Genomic DNA, 14443 nt, shown 5'->3' with positions numbered 1-14443 from the left:
GGGAGAAGTTTGGGGTCAGGTTCAGGTTCACTGGAGCAGTGCCCTGCTGTCTCACAGGATGAGGTACTGAGCTTTCTGGCCAGAGAAGCACTCCAGCACAGAACGTGCGTCTCCAGGGCCAACCATGCTGTCATACAGGCAATGCCTGCCTACCCAACACCATGGCTACCACCGGCTAGAGCCAAAGACAGCAGCTAAACCCCCAGCCCCTGTCGGCCTCACCGCTCTGTCCACTCAGGCCGTGCTCTGCCCTCTACAAGGTCCAGACGTGACAAAAAAGGCAGGATATTGCAGAACCCCTCCTCCTGACCCAGGAGTCCCGGCTTTGCTGGGGAACCAGGATGCATTCAACCCGGAGCGGGCCAGGTGTGCATCTGAGCTCTCTGAGCTGCCCTGCAGAAGCTGCGGGTAGGACTTGGCATCACCAGTGGCCGGCAGCCTCATTTGTAAAACTGAGATGGTTTGAGACCGCATTTTCCATAGAACTGACTGACAGGAAGATCAAAAGCCACAACAGACCTGAGGTACCCAGGACATGCCCGGCACACAGAAGGCAGCTCACCCCACAAAGAACGTGCGAGGCTATCGCCGGGTATTCAGTGGTACACAGAACACGCACAATCCCTGCCCCGTGCAGCTTCCCATTGGGTACAGAGACGGACACAAAAGCAAACAATTGCCACCTAAATAGAGCAAGGAAGGACAGAGGCAGGGCCATGGCAGATGGCATCGCCAACAGGGGACGGCTACCAGGACAGAGAAACATGGGAGCCAGGGTGGGGGTGAGGCTGCGGGATCCCAGGAGGCAGGCTTCCTCCATGCCTGGTCCTGCGGCTGTGGCAGACTCAGAGTGGGAGAGGAGCCACAAGTGGCCAGTGTGCCATGTGCCGTGGGCAAGGGGGAGAGGGACTCACAGCGAGGCTGGAGTGTCGGGGACAGTATGTGGCCTCCAACACCTGATGACCCGGCTCGGGGCCAGGGAATGAGGAGGGTCTGATCTTAGTTCCCAATTACTTTCAGGCCCCGTGGTTCCTGCCCTTGAGAATTTTAAAATTTACTTAGGTAAAATAAGGCCCAAACCACCTAGCACATAAGGAGAGAGAGGGTAAGACCCGACTGGACCGTGAATACCAAGCAAGTGGCTCAAGGCTGAACTGGAGGGGCTGGTGCTGTGGCATGGGGGTTGAGCCATGGCCTGCAGTGCCGGCGTCCCTTCTGGATGCTGGTTCGAGTCCCAGCTGCTCCACTTCTTTTTTTTTTTTTTTTTTGACAGGCAGAGTGGACAGTGAGAGAGAGAGAGAGACAGAGAGAAAGGTCTTCCTTTGCCGTTGGTTCACCCTCCAATGGCCGCCGCGGCTGGCGCGCTGCGGCCGGCGCACCGCGCTGATCCGAAGGCAGGAGCCACGTGCTTCTCCTGGTTTCCCATGGGGTGCAGGGCCCAAGCACCTGGGCCATCCTCCACTGCACTCCCTGGCCACAGCAGAGAGCTGGACTGGAAGAGGGGCAACCGGGACAGAATCCGGCGCCCCGACCGGGACTAGAACCCGGTGTGCCGGCGCCGTTAGGCGGAGGATTAGCCTAGTGAGCCATGGCGCCGGCCTCCAGCTGCTCCACTTCTAATCCAGCTTCCTGCTAAAGCAACTGGGAAAGCAGTGGAAGATGGCCCAAAAACTTGGGCCCCTGCACCCACATGAGATCTGGAAGAAGCTCCTGGCTTCTGCCTGGCCCAGCCCCAGTTGTTGTAGCCATTGGGGAGTGAACCAGCAGATTTAAGATTCTCTCTCTCCCCTTCTCTGTCTCTGTAACTCTGCTTTTCAAATAAATCAATCTTCAAAAAAAAAACAACAACAACAACAAAAGAAAGGCTGACCTAGAGCTGTTCACAGGGCTTCACAGAGGAGGTGAAGGCTGGGAAGATCTGAGCAGGTTGAGGGGTGGGAGCTGGGTCAGCCAGGCAGAGAACCAGGCGCCAGGAGGGACTCCCTTCTCCCAGGCCTGGGGCGAGGACGTGTTGCTGTGGAGTTCATCCTTTTGCCCTCTGCTCAGGATCCAAGGAGCGGACTCACAGGGGTCCAAGTCCCAGAACCACTGATCCTTGCCCCTGCCTTGGCACAATCCCCTCCGGAGAGGCCAGAGGGGGACAGGGAAGCTGCTGGGGAAGCGCACGTGTGGCCTCCGCCTCCAGACCGCCACTGCGCTGCCTCCTGCACTCCCAAACTCCCAGCTCTGTCTACAGGAGGGGGAGACTCGGATACACGGCCAGGCCTGCACCTGGGCCACCACACAGTTCGGGGAACTTTGCTGTCACCTCTGATTTCACCTGGGGACAGGGGAAGGGCTGGGCCTCAGGGAAGGAGGGACTGCAGAAGGGCCCCCTCCCCCAGCATCGTCACGGCTAGCAGTGGCCTCCCCTCTCCTCCAGGGGGCATGGCTGCAGGGGCTGGGGCGGGCCCCGGTCACCTCCCAATCCTAGCTCTCCATTTCCCAGTCCAGGAGCTCCTCTGGGTGACAGTTGATTTGCTCTGTCCAAAGGCAACTGGCCTTTGGAAACCTGCCTGGCTAACACCCCTCCTCGGTCACGCCTTCTGGAGCCCATTAATCTGTTTCACAGATAAGGAAACTGAGAAGCAGTGGGACTATGAACTCCACAGTGAGGGCTGCTATGAGCAATGGCCCACACCCCGTGGTCCCAGCACAGGCAAGAGGCAGACCCCAAGCTCACGTCCCAGGACTGGCAGATGCAGAATTAGAATGCATTTGGCTTTCTCCCTCTCCCCTCTCTCCTTTCCCCTCTCTCTCTCCTCCCACCTCAGCCCTGGTGCCAGGACCTTACTTGTAATCTCAGAGCCCACCAGGACCCAGCAAGGTTCCAGAAGATTCCCCAACCTCCCCCAGCAGCCAGCCCAGGGGGCGGGAATGAGACTCCTACGCTGTGTGTGTATACATATCAGCAATGTTTATTTGCATATCAGCAAATGTTGAGATGGAAACAGACACAGAGGTAGGGGCAGAGCTGTGGGATCCAGGTGGGAGGAGGACACAGTTTTTCTGAGCTGGCCCCACCAACCACCCAGGACAGCAGAGGGGAGGGGAAGGGAGGGGCTGGAGGTTTATTTCTGAGACTGTGGAGAGTCCTGCCCTTCCTGCCACAGCCCCAGCCTCCTACCCAGTGCCTCCTTCCCTCTCTCTGTCCCCTCCCTGCCCTGGGGCCCCCACCTCAGTTTCTGCCTTTGAGACAGGAGCTGCAAGGTAAGGCAGGACCGGGAGGGGTCCTGGCCCCTGAATGTGAGCTGGCCCAGTGGGCACAGGCACCACCCCTGCTTCAGGGAAAGGCTGTGCGGACAGAGACAGGCCCGGACCTGCCTTCTCCGCAGCACGGGAGAAAATCCCAGCGCCAGCTAACAGAGCAGGCTCTGCTCACGGAGGTTCCCAGACAGACTCTGTGATCCTCGCAGCAACCTGGCAAGACAGCAGAGTTTGTGTACCCACTTTGCAGAGGGAAACAATGAGGCACACAGGCCCGCTCACCTGCTGCGGGTCTAGAGCTAGGAGGTGGTCAAGTGGGGACTCACAGCCGAGTCACAGGGACAACGCCCTTTTGGGGCACAGCAATGATGGCCTAGAAGGTGTGTCTCCCCGTCTCCCGGGAGCCGCAGGTCCCCCAGCCCTCAGCCAGTACCTCAGAGCTTTCAGGACCCGGCAGGGTGGTACCAGGAACATCTGATCCTGATGAGAGGGAAGGGCAGGGGGTGACTGCGCGCCCCTGGCCCACGGCTTCTCTCTCTGCCATGTCAGTTACCAGGGCTCAACCAGGGGCCGAAAATATTTGTCTTGACCACACTGAAAGAGACCACGTTCATGTAATTTTTTTAATGGTCTATAATTAGAACTGTCCTGTCACTGCTGTCACTCTCAGGGTGCCTAACTTGAAGATTAAATGTCACCATGGGTGTGCACGGAGCGGGAAAACGGTCTCTGTCGGGTTTGGCATCACCTGCACTCCCAGGAACCCACTGGGGGCTTGGGATGTGCTCCCCCTGCACAAGGTGGAGCACTCCACCTTCATCTTCAGAAGAGAATGAGGTTAAGAAGTTCATAAATAGCACACAGCACGCACGTGTACAGAACTGCACACACACACACTTCATGACCAAAGGTTGAAACAGTTCTCAGCCTCACTCTGAGACAGGCAGATACTCCCTTTTGTGTTTCTTTCAAAACGCTGGTTTAACCTACTGCACTGATTTCACAACCCACTGAGGGACTGCAGTGCACAGTTTGATAAAGAGCGCATGCAATGTGCTGCCTACTGATGGCAGAGTGGATCTGGCCCTGGTTCTGGCTGCAGCCCAGACCCCTCACCTGCCTGCCCAAGTGTCCCTCACCGGGAAAACACGGCCGTGCACTCCAGCACACTCCTGGTGAGAGCTAACACACACTCGGCTCAGTATCTCCGCATCTCAACAACCACAGCTTGCGTCATCAGCGCCAGGTCTCCTGGGACACTGGGTGACAACGCCCCATCTCACGCCTAGCACATGTGTCTCTTATAATTTGTGCAAGAACTGAGCTTCTAGGAACCTGTTCCAACATTTCTCACTCCCTTTGTCTGACGTCGGCTTCTGTCTCCAACTACAAAACACCCACAGCACAGAACCGTACAAGCCACAATCGCTCTGCATAATACAGACGTATCTAATATGCCTTTCTCCAAAAGCAAAAACATCTTACGTCTGTGCCACACGCTGCGATATCCCCTCCCTCTCTCACTCTCACAACAACACCTCCATCCTGGGGAGGAAGTTGAGGTACCTTCAGTGACGGCTGGGGTCCGTCTAGTGCCCCTCAGAACTATGGCAAATCTCACAGAGACACAGGCCTCCCGTGCAGCCCTGGGATGGTGCTGATGGTTCACTCTCCGAGGAAGGCACAGGGATTTGGACTAGGGAGCATTCAGAGGTTCCAACCTGATGATTGGCAGACACACCCAGAGCACAGACTGGAGCAGGCAGCGAGGCTCCCCAGGGACAGAGTTCTACATCGATTAGTGATGCCTGTGCCACAGTCCTGGGGACGGGAGCATGTGCCATTCCTAACCTGGCTGTGCGTCTTCTCCTGCCTGCCCCAGAGCAGGGTACTAGCAAGTCAGAGCTGAGAGGTACACGTCTTTTCTGGCGATGCCCCTGGCTGCCCGAAGCCTTGTGGCAAGCAGAGCTACTCCGTGGCCTGACCACCAGGAAGGAGCGGGGCAGTCCTTCTTCCTCTCCAACCCCACAGCAGCTTTAGAGGGTGGCACTGTCGGGCAGGCGCCCAGAAGACGCAGGGCACGTACTCACCAGCAGCAGGGCTTCCAGCTGGTTAATGTAGATCTCCTCGCTGGCCAGGAACCCCGAGAGCACCAGCTTCCGCATCTCCAGGCCTTTCCCCGCCTCCACCTGCACCAAAGCAAAGCTCATGAGAAGGGAGGCCCAAGTCCTCAGTGCTCTTTAAAAAAAAAAAAAAAAATCTATTTATTTACTTGAAAGGCAGTTAGAGAGAGGCAGAGGCAGAGAGAGAGAGACAGAGGAGTCTTCCACCCACTGGTTTACTCCTGAAATGACCACAATGGCCAGAGCTGGGCCGATCTGAAGCCAGGAGATTCCTCTGGGTCTCCCACGTGGGTGCAGGGGCCCAAGGACTTGGACCATCTTCCACTGCTTTCCCAGGTCATAGCAGCGAGCTGGATTGGAAGTGGAGCAGCCGGGACTTGAACTGGCACCCATATGGGCTGCCGGCACTGCAGGCAGTGGCTTTTACTCACTTCGCCACTGCGCAGGCCCCTCAGTGCCCTTTTTATCTTTGTCCAAGCTGACATTTTTCCAGTGGATAAACGCCAGCTACTACTACAGAACATTTGGAAAATAAAAAAACCAAAAAGGAAAAACAGTCGCTCATTCTCTCACCGTTTGCATCTTGCTTTGTTTCTCTCCCATCCTTTCTTCCACGTTTCCTTATTTGATATTCATCTACCCATCCATCTGTCTGTCTGTCCATTTGTCTCTCAGCCCCCCACCCTCCCAACCATCCCTGTCAACCTTGCAAGACAAAGGACCCACCCTGATGCCTGGCGGGGAGGGAGGTATACAGTATACAGACATCAAAAAGGATCTTGAAGCAGCAGGGTGTGGTCACCTGGGAGGGCACAGCAGGGGGACAGAAGGGGCACCCATTTGTCAGGAGAGTACAGAGAATGGGACAGAAATGGGAGCCCCAGGGCCCAGTGCTGTGGCATGGTAGGTAAAAGCTGCCGCCTGTGGTGCCAACATCCCATGTGGGCACTGGTTTGAGTCCTGGCTGCTCCTCTTCTGATCCAGCTCTCTGCTATGGCCTGGGAAAGCAGTAGAACATGGCCCAAGTCCTTGGGCCCCTGCACCCACGTGGGAGACCTGGAAGAAGTTCTTGGCTTCAGATCGGCCCAGCTCTGGCCATTGTGGTCATTTGAGGAGTGAACCATCAGATGGAAAACCTCTCTCTCTCTCTCTGCCTCTCTGTGACTCTACCTCTCAAATAAATAAATAAATCTTAAAAAAAAAAAAAAAATAGAAGAAGAAGAAGAAGTGGGAGTCCCAGCCTTGTGGCCTCCCAGTAATGCATCTGATGACAACTTCCTGTCCTGGGGGCTCAACCCCAGTATGGCAGGGCCTGGCTATGCAGCACTCAAAAGCCTCCTCCTTCAGCATTTCCTAGCCTCCCCCTCCCAGAACTGCGCTCCCCTGCAGGAGTGACCAGGCCCCGTATGGCCTTTAACATCCACCTGCCAGTCTGGCGCCTGCACCACAGAAGCAGCCAACAGTTCTCTCACTACAAAAACGAGCCATTCATGTCCTCCAGATCCCCAAGAGTCACTTCTGGCCCATCTTCCTCCTCTCTCCCTCCCTCGCACTACATCAGCCCCCACGGGACCTACTTGTGCCCTTCCCCCTGCCCTGTGTGTCTGTGGCCACAGCCCACGGCACCCCCTCTGCCACAGGGATCCTCCCAGCTGGCCTCTCCCACCAGCCCAGGCTTCTGAGAAGATCCCTGCACGTGAGGCCGGCCCCTGACCTAACACTAATACTGCAGAATGTGACTGCGGGGTTCAGCTGGGTGATTTGCTCATTTATCTGTTCATTCAACAGGTATCTGCTGAATGCCTACGAGACCCCGGGGATTCAACGGGAGACAGACACATCCCTGCTCTCACGTGACTTACATTTGCGGAGGACAGAAAGACATCAGGAAACAATGACAACAGCAAGTAAAGCGATGGTATGGGGTCCAGCATGGCCTTCAACACCTGCCCTGCTCCAGCGCCTCTCCCCTTCCATCGATTGCTCGGTTTTCTCAACATGCCAGGAGAGTTCCAGCCTCTGAACCTAGGTCCTGCTGCACCTGCCACGCCCCCTTTCACCCTGGCTCTTCTCTTGTCTGAATCCCACCTCTCCCTAAAGACATGCAGAAGGAGACTGGTGCTATGGTGCAGTGGGTTAAGCAGAGTCCAGGCTGCTCTGCTTTCACCCCAGCTTGCTAATGTGCCTGGGAAGCAAGGTGACAGCCCAGTGCTTGAGTTCCTGACATGCCTGTGGGGGACCCGGATCGAGCTCCTGGCTCCTGGCTTCAGCCTGGCCTAGAGCCATCTACTGAGGCTATTTGGGAAGAAAACCAGAGGATGGAAGATTTCTCTCAAATAAACAAATGCTTTAAAAAAAAGAAGACACAGCAGAAGTCTCACCTCCTAGACACCCAATCTTACAGCAGCACCTGCCACATGCCCTGCCTTGCTCCCGAGACCTCTACACTCCTCTTCCCCAGGGCCCAGAACCTCACACGTATACCTGACACATTTACTGCACCTTACACATCCTTTTCATGCTCTCATTCAGCCCTTAAGCACTCCCACTGAGATGGGTACTGAACCTCAAGCACCCCACTGAGTTGGGTACTAAGCTCCAAGCACCCCACTGAGAAGGATCCTGAGCCTGAAGCACCTCACTGAGCTTGAGCCTCAAGCACCATCCTGAGATGGGTATTGAGCTTCAAGTACCTCAGCACCTCACTGAAGTGGGCACTGAGCCTCAAATACCCCACTGAAGTGGGAACTGAGCCTCAAACACCCCACTGAAGTGAGAACTGAGCCTCGAACACCCCATTGAGACAGGTACTGAGTCTCAAGCACACCCCACTGATATGAGTACTAAGCTTAAAGTACCCCTACTGAGGTGGGCACTGGGCCTTAAGCACCTCACTGAGGTAGATACTGAGCCTAAAGCACTCGACTAACATGGGTGGATCCTATACTTCCCCATTACACAACAGACACGAGACTTAAAAGGAAGAGAACAGACCACACTAGGAACTGGCAGAGCTGGGATCCTACCCCAGGCCCTGCCACACCAATTCTGTGTCTTCCCCTGCTCTGATGATTTCCTCACTCTCATACTCCTTTTTCAAGCACCAGACGTGTATCTGGAGTCTCAAATGGATCCCTTTCTGGGCACTGAATGCACACCCTTAACATGGGTTGGGGGCTTATAGGAAGCCGTGGGAAATCTTGCAAGCTGACCCCTGCCGAGCAGGTGAGCTGCCTCGGGTCCTCCCAGGCCTGGTCATGCAGGCAGACTTCTCACCCATTCCCCAAAAGCAGGCTTCATCCTTTGCCTCCTCTCAGCACCCAGTTAGCTGATTTGTGCTGGAGCTGCAGTCCCTGAAGTCTGTGAGCCTGGGGTGGGCAGAACGGTAACCTCCTGAAAGATACCCACATCCTAGTATCCAAATCCCTGAGCCCTGTGAATGTGATACCCTGCGTGACCACACACTCTGCAGACACAGTGACATCTGAGATGGGGAGATCACTGCGGGTTCTCCAGGTGGGCTGCTGCAGCCACAGGGGTCCTCCTAGGTAGCAGGCCAGGACAGAGTCAGAGGAAAGGCATTGTGACAACAGAAGAGGGAGAGAGGAACTGAGTGGGGGGTGCTACACTGCCAGCTTTGAAGGTAGGAGGATGGGACCAGGAGCCCAGGAATGCAGGGGGCCCTGAGGAGCTGGGACAGGCAAGGTCATGCATTCATCCTCCTGGACTCTCCCAGAGCAAAGCAGCCCTGCTGGCCTTGGTAAGACTTCCCTGTGAGAATGCAAAAGTGCACTGCTGGCTGGCGCTGCGGCTCAATAGGTTAATCCTCCGCCTTGTGGCACCGGCACACCGGGTTCTAGTCCTGGTCAGGGTGCCGAATTCTGTCCCGGTTGCCCCTCTTCCAGGCCAGCTCTCTGCTGTGGCCTGGAAGTGCAGTGGAGGATGGCCCAAGTGTTTGGGCCCTGCACCCGCATGGGAGACCAGGAGAAGCACCTGGCTCCTGCCTTCAGATCAGCGCAGTGCGCCAGCCGCAGAGCGCGGCCACGGCGGCCATTGGAGGGTGAACCAACGGCAAAGGAAGACCTTTCTCTCTGTCTCTCTCTCACTGTCCACTCTGCCTGTCAAAAAAAAAAAAAAAAAAAAAAAAAAAAAAAAAAGTGCACTGCTGGAGTCCTTAGGTCTGTGCTGCTTCCCATCCGTGGGAAACAGACCCCAGCTTCGGGGCAGGAGAGGAGCTGTTTATCGATGGCATCACGAATACCAGGAACTGTGCTGAGCACTTTTTACTGGAATCCCACAGTCTGGTCGGTGCTGGCATTACCCCCCTCCCCCACAGAGGCACCAAATAGAAACTGCCAGCTGCCTGGAGCTGGCCCTGGTGCCGGCAGAGGGCATGGTCTCCAGCTCACAGGATCGAGATCTGAGCTCAGAGCTGGGTTGCCAGCGCCTGACCCTGGAGGTCAAGCTCCAAGTGGGGCTCTGTGCTGCTTCCCAAGCCTGACAAATGGGAACTGGCCCTCCACGCTGAGGGCTCGCGCTCCCCTCTCCCCTGCCAACCAAGGATCTGCCCCAGGGCTTGGCAAATGCCCTCTACAAGAAGTCACCTGGACAACGCTGTGAGCTTAACTGCAGAGCTGGTTGGACCAGAACCAGGGTGAACAACTACTGATCTGTAGCCCAGACCCAAAGCAGCCTTTACCCAGCCTGGCCGAGCCAGGGCCACCCCCCAGCCCCCAAGACAGCCCATTTCAGCAAGACCCTCCCTCCACATTCCCACATCACGGCCCAAGACTGGTGTTGAGAAGACAGCTCTGCCACCCCCACGAGCACCCCTTCCTGGGCTCTGCTCACTCGGAGGTTTTGGCTGGGACCTGGGATGGCAGCAGGGCTGCCAGAGAGCTTAATGATGTGAAATTAGATTCCACATGCGTTCCTGCCAGGCCTGTCACTCAGCTACCACCCAGACCTCTGCCACTGCTGCTTTGCTTTCCTCAGACCCCGCAGGTTCTGGTTTAGAACCGTCTGGAAATTCACAATTGAGTCTTTGGTCCTTGTGGGGCTGTTCTTATCTCATGAAACACCAGGGCTCAACATTCGCTCCCTGCTCCCTCACTGCACGCCAGGCCCTGGGAAGACAAGGTGAGGAGAGGGTCTGTATCTCCAGCAGCTCTCCAGACACGCCCACAGGCCCAGAACTCCCTGGGTGAGTTCTCTAAGAGTTCAGGGCCCCTGTGCCTTCGTTGTGCTGCCTTTCTGAGAGGCACCATCCCCGCTTCCTCCCCAGGCTGGGCTCACAAAACACAACTAAGGTGGGCTCATTCATCCCCAGCATTCGCATAATCTGCCAGGAGAAAGGCGTGCCTGCTAGAGGCCCCCCAGTCAAAGATGCCAGTCACTATGGTAGGGCTAGCACCTGCAGGTAAGGCATGGCCAGCTCAAGCCTGGTCTTCCTGAGGCGAAACAAAGCCTCCGAAAGCTGGGTTCTGGGCTAAGCTGAGACACGACCTCCCCAGGAGCCTGGATCTCCCCCAACAGCGCAGTGAGGGCTGGCTCCTGGGGTAGGGTTCAGAGCTACAGGCCGAGCAGTGGGGGTCTGAGACCCTGCAGCCAGAAAGCAGCGGGGGCCACATGGTTTTGTGAGGAGCAACCACTGGGATCTGCTCAGAGTCAATGCCACTGGGCCTGGGGTCCTGCCCACACCCAGCATCAGCCTCAACACAGCCAGCCCCTCTCTGGGTGAGACAGTACAGACACCAGAGTCTCTCTTCTCCCTGGATAAGGCACTGACAAGTCTCTCTGGGTTGCTTCCAAGGCAGAAGTTACAACAGAGAGCACCAGGACAATTGTTGGGGTAGAGAGCACATACCAGCTGCCCCTCTCCTGAGGGGTGGACCCCCGTGTTTCAGGCTCCCTGCTGTTTGAGGCAGGGCCGTTTCCAAATTTCAGTTGTTCATCTCCTGCCTGCATGGTTTTGCATGCCTTCTGCTCTGTTGTTCACTTAATGCTGTTCCTCACAGCACTGTCTCTTTACAAGCATAGTCTTAGCCTAAGCATATTTGAAATCATAGAAAAGATGGACAGGTCGTATTTTTCTACATGCATTAAAATATAAGCGCAATAGGAATGTGCAAGCTTACACCCAGGGGACACCTAAAATCATCTCTCAAATCATCACAGATGGAAGTGTGGACTTTGAGAAACATCCCCGAGGGGAAACCAGCCATGGCTGTCACCAAACACGGAGGCAAAAGAGACTAGGACAGGTGATAGAGAAACATAAGTGTTTCAGATAATCCATTAAAAACTGACCCAGAGTGGGCATTACAGTACAGCAGGTTGAGCTGCCACTTGGGACACGCGCATCCCATGTGGGAGCACCTGGGATCAAGTCCCACCTCCACCTCTGCTTCAGATCCAGCTTCCTACTAGTGTGCCTGGGAGGCAGCAAACAATGGCTCAGATGCTTGGGTCCTTGGCTCCTGCCTTCAGCCTGGCCTGGCCCTGGCTGTTGCAGGCATCTGGGGAGCAGAATGGAAGATCTCTCAGCAGATGGGAGATCTCAATCTCTCTCTCTGCCACTCTGCCTTTCAAATAAATAAAAATGAATAAGCATTTTAAAAGAGAAGTAAAAGGGTACAGAAGGTTTAATCTACATTACAAAAGGGTTTTTATTCCTGACAAATGAGTGTCTTTAAATAGCAGCTTCCACAAGGTCTCCATCAGCCCCGCAGATCTTGAAATAGAACTGCAGGAGATGGTCTTGGAGAGTATTACACCAGTGTCCGGACAGAGGGTGATGCTGCTGTCCGTGTTCACATGATCAGTTTATGGGCCTTTAACTCCTCAGAGGGAAGGCTGGGTGGAGCAAGCAGCAAACTCCAGCAACAGCTCTGGAGGGAAGCACTGGTAGCTTTGCGTAGGTCCCCCCAGGGACGAGACATCATGGAAACGGCAGTGCAAACAGGATTAATTTACGGCCTGGCATTCGGGCACAGGCTCAGGAACACCCTATCATTGAAGGTAAGCACCCCTGAGGTAAAGTAATAGCAAGGACAGGATTGCCTTGGATTCCTCCCAGCTGCTGGGGAGCAGTGTGCGAAGACCACCTGCAGCCCAGGACAAAATCACCCACACACACGTGGGTGCACACATGCATCCAGTCCAGCCTGGCCCACCTGGAAGTCTCTCCTCCCAATCTGGTACCCGTTTATCAGAACTCTCCTCACTGCCCTGAACTCTTTTCCTACTGCATTCCTAATACCTGTCTACTTGCCCTCCTTGAAGTGTGAGAATGGATCACATCTTGTTCATCTGGTCTCCCCGACAGGGCCGGACAGGGTGCTCTGAACAGAATACAACCTGACGGCATTTGTTGAATGAATTAATGAGCTGTCTTCCCACCCTCTGCACACCTAGCTGGATTTCTTCCTCTGAGGCTAGGCATGCCAGAGGAGGAGGGCACAGTAGGGGTGTTCAGGATGGGACACGGAGCCCCAAGTTCCCTAAAACTAAGGCAGAGGACATGCAGGGGACACCTCCAAGAACACCAGGGCTGCAGAGTTGAGGGGGAGGCCTGGAAGAAGCAGAGCCGTTAGGTCTCATGGGTGCTCAGGCTCCTTTGCAGGGATGTGCTGCCATCCTGGAACGCCTTGGAGACGGAGCAAGGCCAAGGACTTGGGGGCCCCAACGAGCCTCACCCAACTTCCGCAGATTCCTACTGGCACCAGCCACACGCCAAGCACCAAGCAGGTTCAGCAGTGAGCACACCGTGGGCCTCGCCTCCGAGGACAATAGAACCTAACTGAGGAGCTGTGTAAAGAAGGAAACACAGGCTAAGGCGGCACAATAAGCCAGGGTCCAGGGAAAGGCAAGCCCAGAAGGCAGCCCAGGAGCGGGACCATGTTTGAACCAGGAGGGCTTGTCGGAAGGCCCATGAGGAGTCTCACCTGTCTCCCACCCCGCACACTGCCCAGCCCGCAGCTGGTGCTCCCGCTTCACCAGCAGACTTTTTCTCCTCCTGTTCCTGGTGGCAGACCCAAGCAGAGAAGCCCACGTGGGCCCAAGGAGAGATGCGACTTACCCCAGCCCTCCAAGCCGGCACGGGGCTGGAGAACAACGGGTGGGGTGCCAGCTCCCCTAACCCCCCAGGCCTGCAGTCACAGCTCTGCCCAGACTCTGCACATCAGCCATCTACGTGGGCCTGCAGTCTATTTTTACCTCCCTTAGCTCCTCCTCAGAACCACACTGTGGCGTGGGTGGGGCAGGGCGGTGAGCCCCTTAGGAGGGACACAGAGGCTCAGAGCCGGCTTCACTCTGTGCACCACGCCCCCTAGGGGCCACACCTGGGCATTCTGCTAGGCAGCCAGGCTTTGCCCTTTCCGGGACCCAGCAGCACCCCTGGCAGCAGAAGAGGGACAGGGGGTGCGGTGTGCTGTGCTAGACTCGCGAAGAGCTGGCAGCCTGCCGAGGGGGAACCGTGCCCCTGAAGAAGGGGCCAGTGCAGGCGAGGGGACTGGGGCAACCACTGGCCCCTACTCAACCTGTCCCTGCAGGACTGGAGTATTGCTGGGGAAATGTGGCAGACACTCCCTGCCGGAGCCCACCTCCGGAACAGCGCCTACCCACCTGGCTCCCCCTCTTCAGCTGATCCAATTCTTCTCCAAGGAAGCTCAGTGCCCTCTGGCTCTTGACTTTTGCAAAGGCTCTCTGGCGTTAGCCCAGGTGCACCTGGTCCCAGGTCTCCTCCCTAGCAGGAGGGCAGCTCCCTTGGCCGAATTTCGGGAGTGCCCTGATCCTCCGGTTGCCACGGAAACCATGAATTACTGCCCACCGGTTTCAAGTCAGCCAGCTCCTCTGGGGGCAGCAGGCTCAGGCCACCAGGTGACTCATGTCACTGCCAGAGCGCTAGAGAGCCCCTAGCACAGCTGGCCCTAGGGGACTCGGGCGGCCACTCCCCCTGAGAACAACTGGCCCAGAGAAAGCGGAACGTGAACCTCTCCCCCCAGGAACAGCTGCCGAAAGAGCCCAGCCCCTCCGCCCCCTCATAGGCGCACGCCGGCCCCTCTCCCGCCTGG

General features: G+C 56.4%; 1 protein-coding gene across 10 annotated transcripts in view; it reads right to left on the bottom strand.

Annotated features, from left to right (window-relative positions):
• ABR (ABR activator of RhoGEF and GTPase) overlaps positions 1-14443 on the bottom strand; it is a 181880-nt gene that overhangs the window by 64929 nt on the left and 102508 nt on the right. For 7 of the 10 annotated variants that reach the window (XM_017348925.4, XM_002718897.6, XM_089317562.1 and 4 more), the window contains one exon: positions 5337-5435. In XM_017348925.4, coding sequence (XP_017204414.1) covers positions 5337-5435 — 99 coding nt within the window. Of the gene's footprint in view, positions 1-5336; positions 5436-5580; positions 5853-5942; positions 6073-13994; positions 14107-14443 lie in introns of those variants that run through there. The other 3 variants (XM_089317566.1, XM_089317563.1, XM_089317564.1) reach the window with 3 other exon arrangements.

The sequence above is a fragment of the Oryctolagus cuniculus genome, chromosome 17 (assembly GCF_051225735.1).
Source record: "Oryctolagus cuniculus isolate XC-2025 breed Fujian yellow rabbit chromosome 17, ASM5122573v1, whole genome shotgun sequence".
Taxonomy (NCBI): Eukaryota; Metazoa; Chordata; class Mammalia; order Lagomorpha; family Leporidae; genus Oryctolagus; species Oryctolagus cuniculus.
Note: the sequence above shows the minus strand (reverse complement) of the source record. Positions and strands in the feature narration are given on the sequence as shown.